At 51.5% G+C, this 17770-nt stretch overlaps 1 protein-coding gene across 1 annotated transcript; it reads left to right on the forward strand.

The window, feature by feature from the left end:
* The first annotated feature begins 1657 nt into the window (after positions 1-1657).
* DBNDD1 (dysbindin domain containing 1) lies at positions 1658-17583 on the forward strand. Its single transcript, XM_035118600.2, has 4 exons — positions 1658-1918; positions 9902-10054; positions 10497-10637; positions 13951-17583. The coding sequence occupies exons 1-4, from the start codon at positions 1888-1890 to the stop codon at positions 14112-14114; spliced, it is 489 nt and encodes a 162-aa protein (XP_034974491.2). The 5' UTR covers positions 1658-1887; the 3' UTR covers positions 14115-17583.
* Positions 17584-17770: the final 187 nt, after the last annotated feature.

The raw sequence follows: 17770 nt of genomic DNA on the forward strand, positions 1-17770 counted from the left end.
GATTCATGTGGTGAGAAGGAAGGAAACGGGTAAGCAAGCAAATGACCCCACCAGTGAAAAAGGGTGACCTGCTGCTTCACACAGCTATAGTTGACAATGATGTAGAGAGCACTTCTGACAGTGTGCAGAGTGTACCTGCAGGGTCAACTAATCAACCATTATTTTATTTAGTTATTTAATTTGTATTTATTTTATGGTGGAACTAAAGGATTTCTGACAGGGGCTGGATTCCAGGAAGCACTGGACCCAGTTGCCTAGTTTAGGGTGCTATGCATTGCCTATGGCACATTGATTCCCACTGTTCGCTTTCACCCTGAGCCTGCTAGAGCAGTGTTTAGACTTCTGCCTTCTGCTTCGGTCCTGCATGGATACCTTGTTCCAGGAAGACAACAGCCACGGGGTTTCTCTTGTTGGCATTGCTTAATTGGGGTTTTCCGCTTGGATTTGCACCTGGATCTGTTTTTAGAAGCTCTTGCTTGGGGGTGGGGTGGAGTAGAGTGGGGTGGGATAAAGAAAATGGAGGTTTTGCAGCTGGAGACTGGAATAAAAGCCTAGTGCAGCTCAGGTGGCAGAGATGCCAACTTCCCTCCACTCCCCGCTGGGGACATGGGAGGTGCAAAGCAGGACTGATGAGAAAAGCTTCTCTGTGGGTCTTCCAGGGGCGGGGAAAGAAAAGCAAATCTCCATCTGGGCTTGCTGGTTCCCCAGGGATACTGAGCCTGATGGGAGACAGACAGTTCTTAATGTCTACGCAGAGAAGTGGTGCTGTCCTAGGGAACCCAAATATTTATTGGGGGTGCAGTAAATTCGTAATAAGAGCCTTGCTGGATGAGATCAAAGGCCCATCTACTCCCACATCCTGTTCTCACAGTGGCCAGCCAAGTGCCCCAGTGGGAAGCCCAGAAGTGGAACATACTGTAAGTACAACAGGAGCTGTCTCTCCACCTGTGACTCCTATCAACTGCATCTGATCCTGCATCATGATCAGCAGTCCTGGATAGCCTTATTCTCTTTTAATTTCTTGCAGTGCTCAGTCTGATGCCCACAGGCATCGTCTTCATTCCACCCTCAAACCCACAATTTCCAGCCCTCCTCTGCTGTTGCCCCACCCAGCAACTGAAATGCTCTGGTAGACTGACCCTGAAACTGGAGGTTTTTCGTTCTTAGCAACAGACTTCCCCTTAAGAATGTCAAAACAAGGCTAAGGTTGTGGGTCAGACCAAGGGCTGTCTTCCCCCAATGCTGTCTCCGGGGTCCTCACAAGCAGGGAGTGAAGGCCTCGCAGCACCCGTCCCTCTTCCCGCCTCTCTGAAGGAACCCTCTGTCTCTGCTCCTCCCTGGCCATGGGTCCAGCTGCCCCGCTGCAAGTCTGCCACCCAGAAGGTCTCTTCCTCTGACTTCAGCGGGGTGCGGATTGCGCAGGGAACTCTGCATGTGCTCAGAGGCGCTCCCTTTTCGACGTTCCAGGGCTCAGATTTCGCAAGGCGGTCGGGGAAGGTTCTGGAGGGAGCCGAACGCTCAAGTCAGCCCAGCAGCCCGTTGGGTGAGCCGGTGGTGCGGACCGGCGGGCGGGCCATTCTCTCGCTGGCGCGGCCGCCTCCCACGCACCCCGCCCCCGCCCCCTCCCCTCGGCCAGTGCCTAGTGGCGCTCCTCGACGGCCGAGGTGGGGGGCTGCCGCGGCCGCCGCTGCTCTGCTGTGCCTGTCTTTCTGCCTCGCCCCCCGCCCGAACCGGCCAGCCGGGCCCGCTCCTGCTCCTCCCCGGCGATGAGCGCTCGGGCTGCTGGCGCGGCTGGTGCAGTGACCAGAGCGGCGCGCACGGAGGCGGCGGCGGCGGCTCGTCAGGCGGAGGAGCGAACGAGCGCAGCGGCTGCAGCAGCCCGGACGCATGGAGGGGCCGGGAGGGGCCGCCACCCCGGGTAAGTGCACCGCTCGCGACAGAGGACGCAACCCCAGCGGGACCCCCCCCCTCCCTTGGCGGATCACTGGAGCAAGTGGGGCCGCCGCCCCGATGCCGTGGTGAGGGGCTCTGTCTCGCCTGCAGCGGGCGCTGCTGCGCAGGAGCTGCCTGGACGGGCAGGAGGGCGCCACGGACGCTCCGAGGGGGCAGTTGGACGGGGCGCTATCCTCTCCGTCCCCGCGCTGGCCAGGAAGGGTCCCCAAGTGGATTGACCATCACCCGGCTGGTGGCTAGGGGGGCATCCGTCTTAGTTGGTGGTGACTCGGGCGGAGGGCGCCTTGGGGATCCCCACCGCGCGCCCCCAACTTAGGCGAGGCGCCGTGGAGTGTGTCGGCGGAGGATGGATGGGGCGCGCAGTGGGGTGTGACCGGAATGCTCCTGGAGTGGAGTCTGGACCTCTGGGCTGGGGAGGGTGTGGCTGCCGTGGGCGCGGTGGGGAGGTCGCGTTTGGGCACGTTTGTTCATTGCTGCTTTTCAAGAGGCTCCGGGGCGAGGCGTGCTTGGAGGGGCCGATGGAGCTGACTGCCTTGTGGGGCGCCTGCTTGGCACGTGGGGCTGCAAGTAGCCTGGCCGGCTGCTTTTAGTGGAGCGGGAGGGAGGCAGCAATTCCAGGGGTCTTGCCCACGGCAAGTAGGCTACCCGCTCTCCACTTTGCTCCAGGCTGGAGAAAGATCTCTTTCCCATCCCTCCTAGAAGCAGGCATAAGGTCTCTCAGCTGCCCCAGCTGTGGCACCCCTCGAGGGTATCGCCCCCGTTCCACATCTGGAGCCCAGCAGGCGAGGAAAGGCAGCCCAGCAGCCCTATGTCCTGACCAGCTTCCCCTGACCAGGGCAAGCCCGCAGGCAGGCTGGTTCTCCGCGGCCGGAGGGAAGCGCCTCCTCGCTGCTGCCCTGCCGCTGGGAAGATGCTGAGACAGGCCCATCATCGGAACCCGCAACGAGGGTCCCTTTGTGCTTCTCAAGGGCTCAGGAGGAGGCGAGTTGGCCCAGGACCCCGCCGGGCTTTGCTTGCTTTTAATTATAGGCCTCGTGCAAGAGCGCCATTGAGCATGTGCAGAGTTCTTTCCTCTTTTCGCTGAATAAACTCAATCAGCACCCTCCCCTGGGCTTGAGCTGCTGATAGATGCGTGCCTTGCTCTTTTACCCCAACTCTCTTGGCCACTAGCAGGGGGCGGGAAAGGGTGCTGAAGAATATTGGAGAGACAAAGCGTGAATTTCTCCCCAATGATTCCGTCCCTCACACATTTATGGAAAGGCTTCCATCTCAGGCTGGCCTGATTCCTGGTAGGGTGGCAGCTCTTGCTTTGAGTATCCGCAGCCAGCCGTTTATTCCCCTTACCAAACGCGCAGCTTCCATCAGTCCAGGCCCGGTGACCTGGAGCGCCTTTCACGTAATATGAGTCAGCAGCAGTTGTGAGAATCTCCCCCCACTCCTCCAAGCCCCCTTCCTTCAGCTGCAGGAAGGATGCTGGAAGGGGGCAGGCTGGGAGAGGAGCTGAGATGATGCTAGTTGAGAGAAGCAGGTAGACTCCCTCCTTTTTGGGGGGGAGGATGTAGATTGGGGAGGGGGCTGCAAGGGGAAGGGGCAGCCAGCGCAGAGCAGCTGGGGTGATCTCCCCAGACAGCTCCAGTCCTTCCAACTCAACAGTCACCAGCAAATTCTTCTAATTGGATTCCCTCTCAACATTCTCCATTAGGGATGCTGTCAGATTTAGGAGCCTCAGAAGAAAGATGCCATTTCTGAATCTGGCAAGCAGATGCTCAACATTAATGCCTTATAATGCATCGGCATGATTTTAACATTTAAACGCGCACACATTTTCAAACCTGATTCCAAGATCTGGCCAGAGGCATTTCATCAAACATCCAGGGATGGCTCTAGTATACCGGTAGATGTAGTTAGTAGAACCTCTTCTGCTGGAGTCCAGCCCTGGGGTGCCACTTTACATAAACAAGGGCTGGCACAGACCCGACCAGCCTCACATTGGCACAGATAGGTGAGGACTATATTGAACAGGAGGAGTCCAGGCATTCATTGGCAGGAGCAGCAAGAAACTTTTCTCTCTCTCTCAAGGCAAGGGCCTCCTTCCCTAGGGTAATCTGTAGGGTTTATATACTGTTGGTTGGCAAAACAGGTAACAGCAGTGGGTGGGACCAGGGTCAAAAATGGGCAGTGACACCACCTTTTCTTTCTCTCCTTGCTATCCATTTTTTCCACTGCTGCCTATTTTCCCTTTCACTTTTAGGCACCCCTTCTTCTCCACCTCTCTCTATCTCAAGCAGCCCCTTCTCCCCCTCCCCTGCCCACCACTGTCTCTTTCTGGCATGCTTTGTTCTCTCTGTCTTTTTGACACCCCCCTGTCTTTTTCTGACACACCTCCTCTCTCTTTCTGACACCCCTCCTCTTGCTTCCTCTCCCTCTCCACCCAGCAGACTGCCAGGGGAGGGACAGGTCCCTCTTGTCAGAGGCCTGAACTGATGGCTTGCAGAGCATTTTTTGCAATGAGCCTGAGGACCGCTGGTTGTCCCTGCCCCTGCTTTGCAGCCTACATTTCTGACACAGAAGAGGCAACAGAGGGAGGGAAGGGAGATGGAGACTGGTGGGGTAGATGGGGAAGGATATGCATTCATTTCAGAGGAAGCAGAAGAGATCATAAAAGCAGCAGGCACACGAGAATATAAAACCTTATCTAAAACTCTTTTGTTAAAGATAGAAACACACTATGAAGGAATGATTTTTTGCATTATGGTGCTCCATTGGGGAGCAACCAGAAATAATATCCTTTAACGCAGCATCTCCCTTCTTTCCTGCCCGCCCCCCCCCCCCCGCGTGGCAGGAATGACCCGAAAATTTCCTTATTAACAGTGCACATCCTCCTTTAGAGAAATAAATCTGACATTTAGATGTGGCTGTTACTAGTGACCTCCTGAGTCTGGACTACTGTGTTTGTTTTGAGCCAATCAAAAGCATGTCAGTGAAAAAGGAACCAAGGCTTAAGGATGAGTCAATACTGTAAAGAAGAAAAGAGGATACTGGCTCAAACTGGCAGCTTCTGCTCAGTAAGAAGAGTTGGGGGGAATTGTTTTCCTTTCCCCCAGACTGGAATAACATGTGGAATCTATATAATAATACACATACACAAGGCAGGAGTTGGCAACTTGGCACCCGTGGGCACAATGGCGCCCTTGAGGTCTTGCTTGGGTGTCCACAAAGGCTTTTAGCCTACCCGCCCCCATTCACTGTCTTATTGCCCGTGAAGTTGTGAAGGGGGTGGCCCTACTTTCTCCCCCTTGAAAAGTACTGTGTATAGCTATAGCACTAAAGGAGGAAGTTGGAAGAATTTTGCTCTTTCCCACATCCTCTTTCACTTCTATGTGTTTTGAAGGCTCAGATTAAGTATTTTATTTAGATCCTTTGGAAAAGCAGAACGCATATGTGTGTCTGTGTGTGTGCGCACACATGCACGATTTTCACTCTTTTTTTCTCTTGGGATGGGGGTGTTCTAGGGAGAGAAGAGATCAGAGGCATTGGCACTCCCCTAAAATTCCAGATGTGCCCAGAAAATTGTTCCCATATTACAGAATGAGGAACATGTTCAGCACCTCTGAACATGTGCAGAGTATATTTTGTTTATCACTGGGATGCAGCAAATTACCAAATACTTAGCTGGTTAAACATCTGTCGTAACTTTACTTAGATTGGTTTTTATTGGTTGTTAAGATGATTTTAAATGGTTTCATTGGTGGCCACTTTACCAGGAAAGCAGACTACATATGCATGCAGGAAATTAACCAACAAAATCAACAAACCAATGGGGGGGTGGCGTTTTTTCAAGACAAACCATAGCTCTGGTACTTATCTTTTTGGAGGAAAAAAGCATACCCTACTGGAGCTGTTTGTAAGGTGGAAGCTGCTGATTACCAAGAGCTGCTGCAGGTTAAACAGGCAATTCTGACTCAGCAAGGAGTTCTGCAACCTGTAGAATGGGTTGGATGAATGCAAAGAGCTTGGACAGAATCCAGACACAGTTAAGTAAACAGCTCTGTTTGGGCTAGGAGAAAAGCATGTTTGTTCTGTCTCTGTTGTTGGAAAAGGACAGTGGATGGTTGTGTGCTCTTGGATGTTGAGGGGCCTCCTTTGAAATGAGCATCACCCCTGCTGGCAGTGCTGCACCCCCAAAGCCCTTTCATGACTCTTAGTTTGAGAAAGAACCAGATTTTTACCCACACTAGTCCATGTATTCCCCAGGGCCCCATCATCCCAATCAAATACAGGGCATGCTGACTGCAGAACTGGCAAAGATGATGATGAAGCAGCAGCAGCAGCAGCTTGGATCCATGGCTTGATTGCTCACAACGTAGTTTGGGAGGAATTCTCAAACCCCAGATGTTGTCAGCAGCTCAGGAAAAGAAGATGTTGATCTCACTGAAATTCCCCCTTTCACTGCCCTTGCTTTGAGCTGGCTAAATGGAGACCTCTTGCTCTCTCTGCTCACTGCTAATAGGTTCATTGCCCCTGGAGCAAGCGAGGGCTATGGGCTCCCTTTCCCCTTAGCTCCAGTCCATTAGGGAATATTGCCCCTCGCTTCATTCAGTGCTGCTAGAACATCTCTATTGGGAATCAATGCCCAACTCCCCCACCCTCCTCCTGCTGGGCACATTGCACTGCTGCTGCACGCAGTCTGTGGATGAGAGGAGGAGGCATGGAAATTAAAGAGCACTTTGTTTTTTCCAGTGTGATGTGCAGGGATGCCACAGTAAAATTCTGGAAGTGCATACATAAACGCACACTTGCAATCATGTAAGGGTACGCTGGAGGACTCAAATTCAGGACACAAGTGCTGGAGGAGGGTAGTTTTGTGGGGGAGAGTAATGTGAAAAATGACAGCAGTGTTGACCATGGGTCTTCCCAGCACATCAACATGCATGCTTAGCTAGTGGGGATTTGCATTTATGTTCTGGGTAACAACACCAACATCCTGCCTGTTAATAAGCGGGTAGGACCCAGCCTGCCAATCATTCATGGCACAAACCTCATGTGCCCCTGTTGCAGGGTGTCAGTTGCCTGATAGCTGGTACTGTGATGGGGCAGTGCCTGTGTGTGGCCTTGGCACAATGGACGAGGCGGAGAGTGATTTCCCAAGCTCAGAGGTTCTGCTTTTCTGTGTCTCTCTAGCTGAGCCCATTATATGAGTGGACTGTGCAGACACAGCCATTCTGGCACCAGCCATGATGTAAAGATAGAGGGGGGCACACATGCAAAGCCCTGGCACCTGGGGAGGGTCATGTGTACCACAACAAGCCCCTGACTTAGCTGCCAACACTGGGCAAAGTGAACGTCTCATCAGAGCATCTGGGGAGACCTGAGCTATGACCTACAGGAAACACCAAAGAATAGGATTTGCTACAGCAGCCTCCCCCAACCTGGTGCCCTCCAGCTGTTTTGGACCACAGTTCTCATCATCCCCAGCCAGTGCTGCTGATGGGAATCATACACCAAAACAGCTGGAGGGAATCAGGTTGGGGAAGGCTGCTGGCTCAGAGTCTCTCATGGTGTAACTGTTCTAGACTCTTGTGCAATTGCATTGCTGGGATTACCTGCACATACAGAAGCCAAGGCTGCTGGCATGTCTTCCACCCCTTGGGTACAAAACTGATGGCCATGGAGTAGGGGGTCAGTGGGGAGACATCTGAGTGCACACAGCCCATGGCTCACAGTCAGGACAGTAGCTTTGGTGGCATCCTCCTTCCTCCTGACAGACCAGTCTTTGTTCTGGGTCTGCCTGCCGGCCTGCTCTGAAACAGACCAGTCTTTTGTCATTGCAACTCCCAGCAGCAGCTAGTTCCTTAGCAGGAGCCCCAGGTTCTTGGTACCCATCTGTAAATTGCCCTGGGAGAAAGTGCCAACCTTTCTTCCCTTGCCGCTCTTCAGGCAAAGCCAGCTGCTGCTCTTCCTGCTTTGTCCCACACCTCTCTGGGTAAAACAAAATTTTAAAATTACTTCCAGTAGCACCTTAGAGACCAACTAAGTTTGTCATTGGTATGAGTTATGAGGCAGGGGGTGCTTAGTACTGGGAAAAGGGGAGACAAGGCTCCCTCCCCCTTTCCTGGATGAGCTCTTCATCCAAGGCTGAGCAAACAGAAGGAAGGGCAAGGAGAAGGAAGGAAACAGGGGCAGGGAGGGGTGTATCAGGTGTCTGCCTTTGCAAACACAGCCCCTTTGTTAACAGCCTCACAGCTGCAAAGAGCCTCTTGCTGCAGATTGTACAGCTTTGCTCATTTACCCCCTTTTCCAGTTTGGGGTGCCCATCCTAGAAGAAAGCTGCACAATGATGCTTTGAAGCCTGGATATCTCAGTTGGTTAGAGCGTGGTGCTGATAATGCCAAGGCTGCAGGTTCTATCCCTGTATAGGATAAGGTTACCAGATGTCCCCATTTCCCGGGAACAGTCCCTGGATTTACAGCTTTCTCAGCATTCACATGTACATAGCAAACAATAAGTGTCCCCGGATTCATTTTAAAAAAATCGGGTAACCTTAGTATAGGACAGCTGCCTATTCCTGCATTGCAGGGGGTGGGACTTAGACGATCCTCCGGGTCCCTTCCAACTCTACAATTATATGATTCTAAGACCATAAGCCCGCAGAAGTACATCTGTGTGGCTTGGCTTGGCTTGACCTGAATGGGAGCCACGTAAAGAGGGAAATGGGAAGGGAAGATGAGAGGACAAAGACCACAGGGGTATCGCAGGTTGGCATTCCAATTACGTAAAAAAGAGGGCGCAGATTTCCATATGAAATTTTATATGTATGGATGTATAGCCAGGCGTCCTTTTCTCATGGTAGCTACCCAGATGCCAGTGGGGAACCCTCAAACAGGAGCTGATCCCAAGAGCCCTATCCTCACTTTTGATTCCTAGTAACTGCTGTTCAGAAGCAGGTTGCCTCTGACTGTGGAGGCAGAGCATTGCAATCGTGGCTAGTAGTCACTGACAGACTTACCATCCATGAATTTGTAAAGCCTTTGGTTGGCAGAGGCTTGGTTAAGGGCTTGGAGCCGAACAGAAAGCTATTAAGGAGTGAGGCTGCAGGAGGAACCTGCAGGAAGAGCAACAGCAAATATCTTAAGCTGAAGTTTAAGTGGAAGAACCGTGGGAGACGCTTTTGACATGGTGCCAGTCTGTGCTGGATGCAAGGAGGGGATAAAACACACACACAGGGGAGACAGCCAAGTTGCAGCTAGACGTGGTTGACGCAGCAGGCAGGATTAATCCTTGCAGCCAAATTTAGTACAGGAGGGTGAAGAAATGCAAAAATGGAGAGCCAAAGAAAAGAGGAATGCTGTAGCTCAGCTGAACGGTGACCCAATGTCTGAGCTTTGGTAGAAGCGGGGGGGGGGGGTGGAAGTTGTTCCTTGGTTTCTCATCTGCCATGAATAAGTTGCAGGAGCTGCCTAGATAAGGAGCTGGAGTTTAAGAACAGAGAATCATTAGAAAAGCCTGCTGGAACAGGCCAGTGGCCCACCTAGTCCAGCATCCTGTTCTCACAGTGGCCAAGGTGGGAAACCCTCAAGCAGAACCTGAGTGCAATAGCACTCTCTCCTCCTGTGGTTCCAGCAAGTGGTCTTCAGAAGCATTACAGCCTCAGACTATTGAGGCAGAACCATCGTGGCTAGTAGCCATCCAGGCTGGTGGTCAGTTTAGGGGTCTGTTCCCAGAATTCACTGCAGAAACAAAGGGCAGTCCCACTCAGCTTCCTTCATGCCAATTGGAGGGGGTGGGGCTTGGATGGGACACTGGCCTCTCCTACCTGTTGGCCACCAAGCCTGACTGAATGGGCTGCTGATGCTGATGCTGGGTGGGTCTGATCAGGCCTGTGTAGTGATTCTCCCTCTGCTCTCCTACCATGTCTCCTGTAAGCAGATGCAACCCTTTGTCGTTTCAGAGCTGATTAAAGGGGCCCAAACGCCAGAGCGGCTGGCCCCCATTATTGTACCCATACATGGACTGGTGGAAGAGCCCCACAGCCCCCCTGCTGAGGAAGAAGGAGGGATCCCAATCCCCACTTCCGGGCTGCTGCAGGTTGCGGAGCGCAGGCGTAAGTAAAACCTGGAAGGAAGGAGTTGGCTCTCTGCTGGCTGCAGGAGAAGGCAAAGACCTTTCTGGGCCCCTAGCCCAGCTCAGCAACTCCCCCTGAGACCCTATGAGGACAGGGGACTTGGACTCCCTTACATCTGCATCTCCTGGGAGCTGCAGAAAGGCCCATCTGGGAGCTTACCACAAATAAGAAGCATACTTTGCATTCATTTAAAGTGCAGAGGCTAAAAGGCTGAGCTACGGAATCAGGAAGTTCCCTGGCTCAAATCTTGCCTCTGCCATTAACTCACCAGTGTTCCCTCTCAGGCCTCAGTCTGCAGACCATCTGCAGTGTGGGGAGGGCATGTCTGAGTCCAGGACAACTGACCCTATTAGAGGGCCTTCTCATCTGTTACCACACTGCATAACTGGTCATGGTTCTCAATGACATCTTGTCTCCATAGAACCTTTGAGCAGTGTCTCCTCCCTTGAGGTGCACTTTGACCTGCTGGACCTAACTGAGCTTACAGACATGTCTGACCAGGAGCTGGCGGAGGTCTTTGCTGACTCCGACGATGAGAACACAGGCAATGAATCCCCTGCTGGTAAGTGTGGTTGCCCAATTTAATCTTAAACCAATTAATTATGCAAGCTTTAAAATGGATGAACTAATTAGTCAATTCCAACTGCATAGATCTAAGATAGCTCCAAAGGCTGGGGGGAGAAACATGTTGGGATTCAAAAGAGGGATCAGCAAGCTGTGGCCCTTGAAATGTTGCTGGACTACAACTCTTATCATCCTTGACAAAAGAGTGCAAGACAAGACTGCAGGGTTGAGGCAACAGCTGCAGATCTAATGATCAATGTGGCACTCATCCTGCTAGGCATGTGGGAGAGGCAGTGTCACATAAATTGGCTTTGCAAAGCAGCTAAGCAAGTGCCTTATACTGGGATGTGTATGTGTCTCTCTCTGTCTGTGTCAGCTGACACCTTTCCACCCACCCCACCCTCTAGTAATCTCACTTGCAAGTTTGAGATTACTTAGGAGACGCATATCTGGAGAGGCGACTCTGCTCTCCAGTTTTGATCCTAGAAAATTTTCTAACCACAAGCAAAGTTGCCGTTTCTGCAGCTTCTTAGAATGCTTTCCTTTTTATACCATAGATCCTGCTGGATGGGATTAATGTTGTTACCCCATTCAGTAGGATTTTATTGATTTCAATATAATTCTGGTCTGTTGTCCCCCTCCCCAGGCTTTAAGTTTAACAAGAAGCAGTTCAGACATGATGCCACAAAGGGCCTAAGCGTCAGATGTATGCCCTGAGATCTGTTGCCTTCCAACTTGATGCATATTCAGTTGCAAAATGGCAACTCTGTATGGTGCCTTACGGCTCCGCAAAGTATGTTTTTGTACTCAGGTGCCCCAATTTCTTTTTTCTTTTTCGTCATGCATCTTATTCTGAAAATTACTTTTTTAAAAAACTGTTGATGTTCAGTGCACAAGAGTGAGTCTGTGAGGCCCAATTCTTGCAGCACAATCTTATCCATCTCTATAGCCAGAGGTAAGTCCCAGTGAGTTCTATGGTGCTTACTCCCAGTTAAGTGGGAACAGGATTGCAAACAGAGTAAGATGCTTTTAAGCAGCTAGCCAAGATCTAGGGCACAAAGACCAGGGCAGTGGCGGGGGGGGGGGGGGAGAGTGCCTGGCAACTGCCTTGTTGGGCTTGCACATCACCCCAGGCAGAGCTGCTGCGGCAGAAAGGTCACCTGAGCCAATCAACCCCACCTGTGATGATAAGGAACCTAAGCATGGAGTGACAGTGTGAAATCTGCTTAATCAAGCATGCCGGTAGGGGTGGGTGTGCGCCTCATTAAGCAGCCCAGCTGTGCCAAGAGTCTCAGAAAACAGATAGCATTTGACAGGTGTCTCAGAAAGGGAGACACTTTGGCTTAGAGTATGTTCTCTTTGATTGTGGAAAATATCAAGCTTCTCCCTGGGGCAAGCTGGTTCTCCTCTGAGTGATGATGTCCTCATTATCTGCTTGAGGATGATGCGCAAGCTATCGCTCTAGGGAGGGCTTGTGCGCTCCCTCTCTCTCTCTCTGTGTGTGTGTGTGTGTAGGGAGGGCTCCTCACACCCCATGATTCCAGGCCCTCTTGCATATTGCTCTTCTCCTGCCCCTCCCAGAGCAATGGCACGATGAGCAGCTGTGCTGAGAGGGGTATGAAGAGGGTGTCTGCGATGGTGTTTGCGGAGGCAGCAGCTGCATCCCAGTGACACAGATGGAGTGGAAATGCAGATCAGCCTCCTTGGTGGGAAAGTGTGAGTGGAATTAACGAGGAGAGTTCCCTGCACTCTCAGCAGACAAGAAGAGGCAGGGAGGGAAATCCAGGCTGCAGGTCGGCTTTTTGATTTGTTATTATTGGCCATCATGTGTGTGGATCACACAGAATGAGGCAAGCAGACTCCCAGGGGATCTGCCAAAAACACCCAGTGGATCCCACACCTCTGTTCTACCTCTTCATAGAAAATGCGGGGCTCAAAGTCCTTCCTCTTTCACTGGGAGGCTGCGTCTGGAAAGGGAGCTCATTTTATTTTGAGCAGGCCTTGCAAAATGTATTGGATGCATATGCCGCAAATTCAGCAAGGGAGACCCATGTGAGCTGCTCATGAAGGCCCCACTGAACTAGCTGGGTGTGTCCTTTGATGTGGCCACAGCTGGGAGCTGGCATTGCACATGACTAGCTGCCCCTCGCTGGAGTGGGAGGACTTTGTTTTTCTCACTGAGAATTTTAAGTTGGCTACTGTTTTAATCTGCTTCTCTTCTGCTCTGTTGTTGTTTTATCTGTTTTGGAAATCTGTTTGGTTTTTATTGCACATTGCTTCAGATGGCTGCCTTTGACATCCCCCAGTATGTGGAAAGATGGATCATAAATTAAGGGCTCATCCACACTTAAGTTTGACTTGTATTTTGATTGCATTGTGCCCTGATTACTGTACTTTTCCGTCTATAAGAGGAGGGTCTTTAATTAAAAAATTAGCTTTAAAATTATCCCTCATCTTATACATGGGTAGTGCAGAGTGGGGTTGGGCGATTGGTTGCAGCTGTTAGCAGGAGATTCTCAGCAGCGATAGTGCTGGTGATTGGTGGCTGTGAGGAGGGCTGCTGGCGATTGGCTGCCATTTTCCATTTTCTTAATTTGGAGTCCCCCAAAATAGGGGGTGTCTTATACATGGAAAAATACGGTAATTCCCCAGGGTCCAAGAAGTTTTCTCATTGTTCTGCAGCTGTGCCTTGCGAAAACCAGTTCTTACCCACTGAACTGGATCTTCTCAGATGCATGGAAAATCTGAAGAGAGATGTTGCTTACCGAGCTTCTGAGTCAATGGGTAAAATCAATTTTTCCCAAGGCACAGGCACAGAACAATGGGGAAACTCTTAGACCTGGGGGAATTAATTGGTACACAATGCAATCAAAATACAGGCAGACCAAAGTGTGGCTCAGCCCTGATTTTTGCAAAATCTCCAAAAGAAAGAAAGAAAGAAAGAAAGAAAGAAAGAAAGAAAGAAAGAAAGAAAGAAAGAAAGAAAGAAAGAAAGAAAGAAAGAAAGAAAGAAAGAAAGAAAGAAAGAAAGAAAGAAAGAAAGAAAGTTTTGAGCTTTTTTTAAATAGGAAATTTGCCCCCCCAAAAAACCCAACACTTACAACACTTACAATGCTATACACCCAGATTTCCCCAGACATTCTAAACGATTTCTGAAAATTCTGCCTGGATGCTATTTTTGGCGGAAAAATCCCCAGATATATCCGGGAAATTCCGGACATATGGCAGTCCTAACGAAAGGTCTGTAGGTGTGAAGAAGCAGCCAGGTGTGCTGGTCAGGTCCTGACCTGCCTTTTTTTTTCTCGGCATAGGTCTGCACCCCCACCCCCACCCCCGGGCCGGCTACCTGCGCTCCCCATCCTGGACAAGGTCAAAAGGTGAGCAGGGCCGGGAGAAGAAGCACCTCAGTGACTCGGAGCTCCAGGCCAGCAAAGCAGACACTTTCCTTACTGTGGAGAAGCCGAAAGAAGAATAATGAGAGCCAGAAGCCAGACCAAGATGCCAACACTCACTCTTGCACTAACCACAAATTCCAAGCAATTTGTGACCTTAAGAGACATTCATTCTGCCTCCTCCTCTGCCTCCCCCCCTCCCTCCCAGGTCAAGACATTTGCCAGTCTTGCTGGTTGTGTTAAAATCATTTTGCTTAGCCCCTGGCCATGAGTTACGTTTGCCCATCAGGAACCTTCTTTGCATTGCCATCAACACCAAGCAGCAGATGCCACGTCTAGGGGAGACGGCTGCGGCCCTGTTTCCTTTAGGCACTTTTGAACCTTCTGCTGCTACCTTCTCAACAAAGCCAGTTGTGATGGACACACTAACAAGAGGCTACCTTGCTGGGGACAAGTAGAAATGGGAGAGGGAGAGTGGCTTGAAGCACAGAGCAATAGAGAAAAAGTTCCCCCTCTTCAGCCACGTGCCTTGAGCAATGCTGGGGTGATGGGAGGCAGCGTCTCAGCCAGGGAAAGGAACCCTGTTATACCAAAGGAACCCGGGAGGAACTCAGAACCATTTCTACAACACTTCCAGGATATGTGGTGAAGCCAAAGGTCCGGCTGCCAGGAGGAGCTGCTGGGAAAGGGTGGAACCAGCCCTCACTTCCGAAAAGCACATTTTCTTCCCAGTGGCCTTAACTCCCAGCTGCTGCTTTGGGTTTTGGTCTTCTTAGCACACAGGCTTGGCCTGGCTCAGCATCAGGGCAGCTGCACGCTTCTCCTCCTGCAACTTTGTGCATTCTCATGAGGAAGAGCTCCCTCCATGGCCGGCAAGGGTGACAAACCACTGCTTTGAAGCCAGGCAGGAGCAGGACCGAATTGAGCAGCTAAACCCATCCTATGGTACGTCCCCTTGTGAACTGGGGAGGCCTCTTTGTGCCAGTGGGAAAAGGCACGCTGCTCAGACTGCTTCTTGCACTGTTGTGCATTAAACCAGAAGGTCTCTGCCAAGTGCTGGGCCCAACTTCTGTGTTTCCCCTAGTGGTGGCACTCTGGTGCCTGAATGCCCTTGTAGCAGTGACAGGGAGTTAGTTCAATCTCTGGGGTCCCCTTCAACACCGGCTCCCCCCCAAGGCTTACCCACCCTTTGTACCCTATTGAGGTTTTTGGGCCTCAGAAACTTTGGGGGCCCACTGTCCAGTTTACCTTACCTTCCTCACCATGGCTGGTCAGCCACTTGGTGTTGCTGCTTGGAAGACTGGGCACCTGCTGTTGGCACCCAGTTAGCTAAACCCAGAGGGTTGCATCCCCTCCCCCCCAAAAAACAGCCCCCCTCTCCTCTCCTTCTCAGGGTGAGAAAGCCAGGGTGGGGCAGGAACAGCAGCTTCTCTCTCCCAGCCCTACACCATTCAAATCGTGTTGCTCCATTCACTTTGCAAATGTGCCGCAGTCCTTACCGTGTTTGCTATCGAAACATGCCTGTCAGTGACATTGAACCGGAGGCTGAGAGGTGGCAACTTGCAGCTGAGACCAGTTAGGTGGGACCACAGGCCAGAGCTCAGCCCAGCCCTCTAATCCATCAAGCACACTGACTCTCCACAGCCTGAGACACCGCAGTAGCCATGGGCGAAGGGAATGCTGCATTTCTTTACAGCCACCAAGAGAGGTGGTCTGGGCCTTAGTTTAAAGCCTGTTTCCTTGCCAAACAGATCAGAGGGGGACAAAATCTTCTCGTGCATTCCTGGGATGAGTCTGTAGCAAGCTGCAGCCTCCATCTATTACAGCATAATGCTGGCATCTTAAGGCAAGAGGGATTTGTGTCAAGACAAATGGGAGCTGCAGATGCCCTGGTACCCACCCTCCTTCCTCCTCTTGGGGAATTCAAAAATGCACAGCCCTCAGCCCTCTCCACTATGCCTGCCATGCCAGGAGATAAACTTTCAAGCCCCATTGTGGAGTGCAGAGCGTAGATGATGAGGCTTGTCCAGTTTCACGGCTTAACAGATAAGCATCTGCTGATTGCAGCACAAACCGATCTCGCAGCCAGTTGAAGTGGATATGCTGGTGTATCATGATGCCCAGATGACATATGAGCCACCAGGGAATGTGTGTCTGTATGTGCCAAGGGGGCTCAGGGAGAACAACAGCTGCCTGCTTCCCAAATTGATCCTTTGCTTCCACAGCCAAATTCAGCTGTTTGCAGGGATGCTCTCAAGTGCATCCACACCCTTCCAGTTCACGAAACCCAGCTTGTTGTTTGTAACACAGGCACTGGAAGCCAACCCTAGAACCCCGAGTCCCTGTGCCAATTTAAGCTGGACCTACTGGGGCTTGTGGCAGAAGATGGACCTCACCGAAAAGCAGCCTCTTCTGGAGGACGTGAGGCTGGTTTCATCCTTGCTATGATCTGAGGAACAGCCAGTTTGTTGGCCAAAGTGCAGGCAGGAAGCTGCAGCAGGGATACCACCAGATCAGCACAATTACAGAGGCCCAGAGGCAAGGAGAGCAGGGGAGCCAAGGCCTGTGCTCGGCCAGGACAGACTTCGCTGGTGTGCTGCATTTTTCTCACTTGGCACAGCGACAGCATCAAGGCCACTTGAAGGCAAAGACAATGAAGCTCTTCCAGGTGGCGAGTTCATGTTTCCATCAAGTCCAGCCCCTTCATGCTTGGAGACTCACCTCTGGGTTGCTCACTCTTGGCAAAGCACAATTCCCATAGCCTTGCATTGTGCGCAGGTGGGAGAAGACAGCCTCAATAACCCTGACAGATCACCCCTGGGGTCTCCGCTCAAGAGCTGCTGGAGGCTGTCCTTCACAGCAATCAGGGTTTCTTAAAGACACAGAACCAAATTTTCTAGGAGCAGCAGCTAGAATGACTCACACCATTCTCTTGCACCCTCCTTCCTCATGCCAACAGGTCCACCCAGAGGAGCTCAAATGGAGGGTTCTTGATGCCAAGTTAATGAGACACCCGCACCCTGCTCAAAGTTAAGAGATACTAGTGATCATCATCTAATAATGTGCCATTCCTGGGTAGTACACAGGCCAGGAAGCTCCTATGCTCAGCCTGTAGTTACCGACAAGCCAGTTACTCAGCTGGGAGCTCCTTGGCACATGCAACAGAGGACCCGGGCACAGAGGACCAACCAGAACTTTTCTGCAGGCACACAATGAATAGGGGTCAGGAGGTGGTGCTTCCAGATACTTCTTGCCTCTCATTGGGCAAGGTGTAAGAGCTGGCAAAACTGAGTCTCAGTTGCTCTGGCAGAGGCAGCGTGGCAGAACTACAACTTTTGCAGGAGCCAATCAGAAGTGTGCTGGATATCACCTAACGATGACCCAAAGTGTTCTTTGCTGTTCTTGGGGCTGGGCCACAGCATTGACTCTGTCACACAATCCACTTGCTGGTGTCATGAGCAGGAAAACTGCCCTATGAACCTTGCAGACCCAGTCTGATCTTGATGATGCCCTGCACACCACCATCTTGTCATTCACCAAATAGACGTGTGTAATTCAGGTTTCTGCACTTGGGGGTTGAAGTTTGAATGTGCCCAGTTATGATTTATTGCTGTTCCCCCCCCCTCCAACCCCTGGGGTCAGACAGCAGTGGCCTCTAAAGCTGTGGAACAGACCCAGCAATAGATCACAGCGTGTGTGTCCTGTCCTGGTAATGTATGTCTGAACCATTAAAGCAAAA

The sequence above is a fragment of the Zootoca vivipara genome, chromosome 6 (assembly GCF_963506605.1).
Source record: "Zootoca vivipara chromosome 6, rZooViv1.1, whole genome shotgun sequence".
NCBI lineage: Eukaryota > Metazoa > Chordata > Lepidosauria > Squamata > Lacertidae > Zootoca > Zootoca vivipara.

Bases quoted from the DNA above. Each gene is read 5' to 3' on its own strand.
- DBNDD1 (XM_035118600.2), top strand. From the start codon at position 1,888: ATGGAGGGGCCGGGAGGGGCCGCCACCCCGG. The intron at 1,919-9,901 runs GTAAGTGCACCG...TTGTCGTTTCAG, and splicing joins GGGAGGGGCCGCCACCCCGG to AGCTGATTAAAGGGGCCCAA. The intron at 10,638-13,950 runs GTAAGTGTGGTT...TTCTCGGCATAG, and splicing joins AGGCAATGAATCCCCTGCTG to GTCTGCACCCCCACCCCCAC.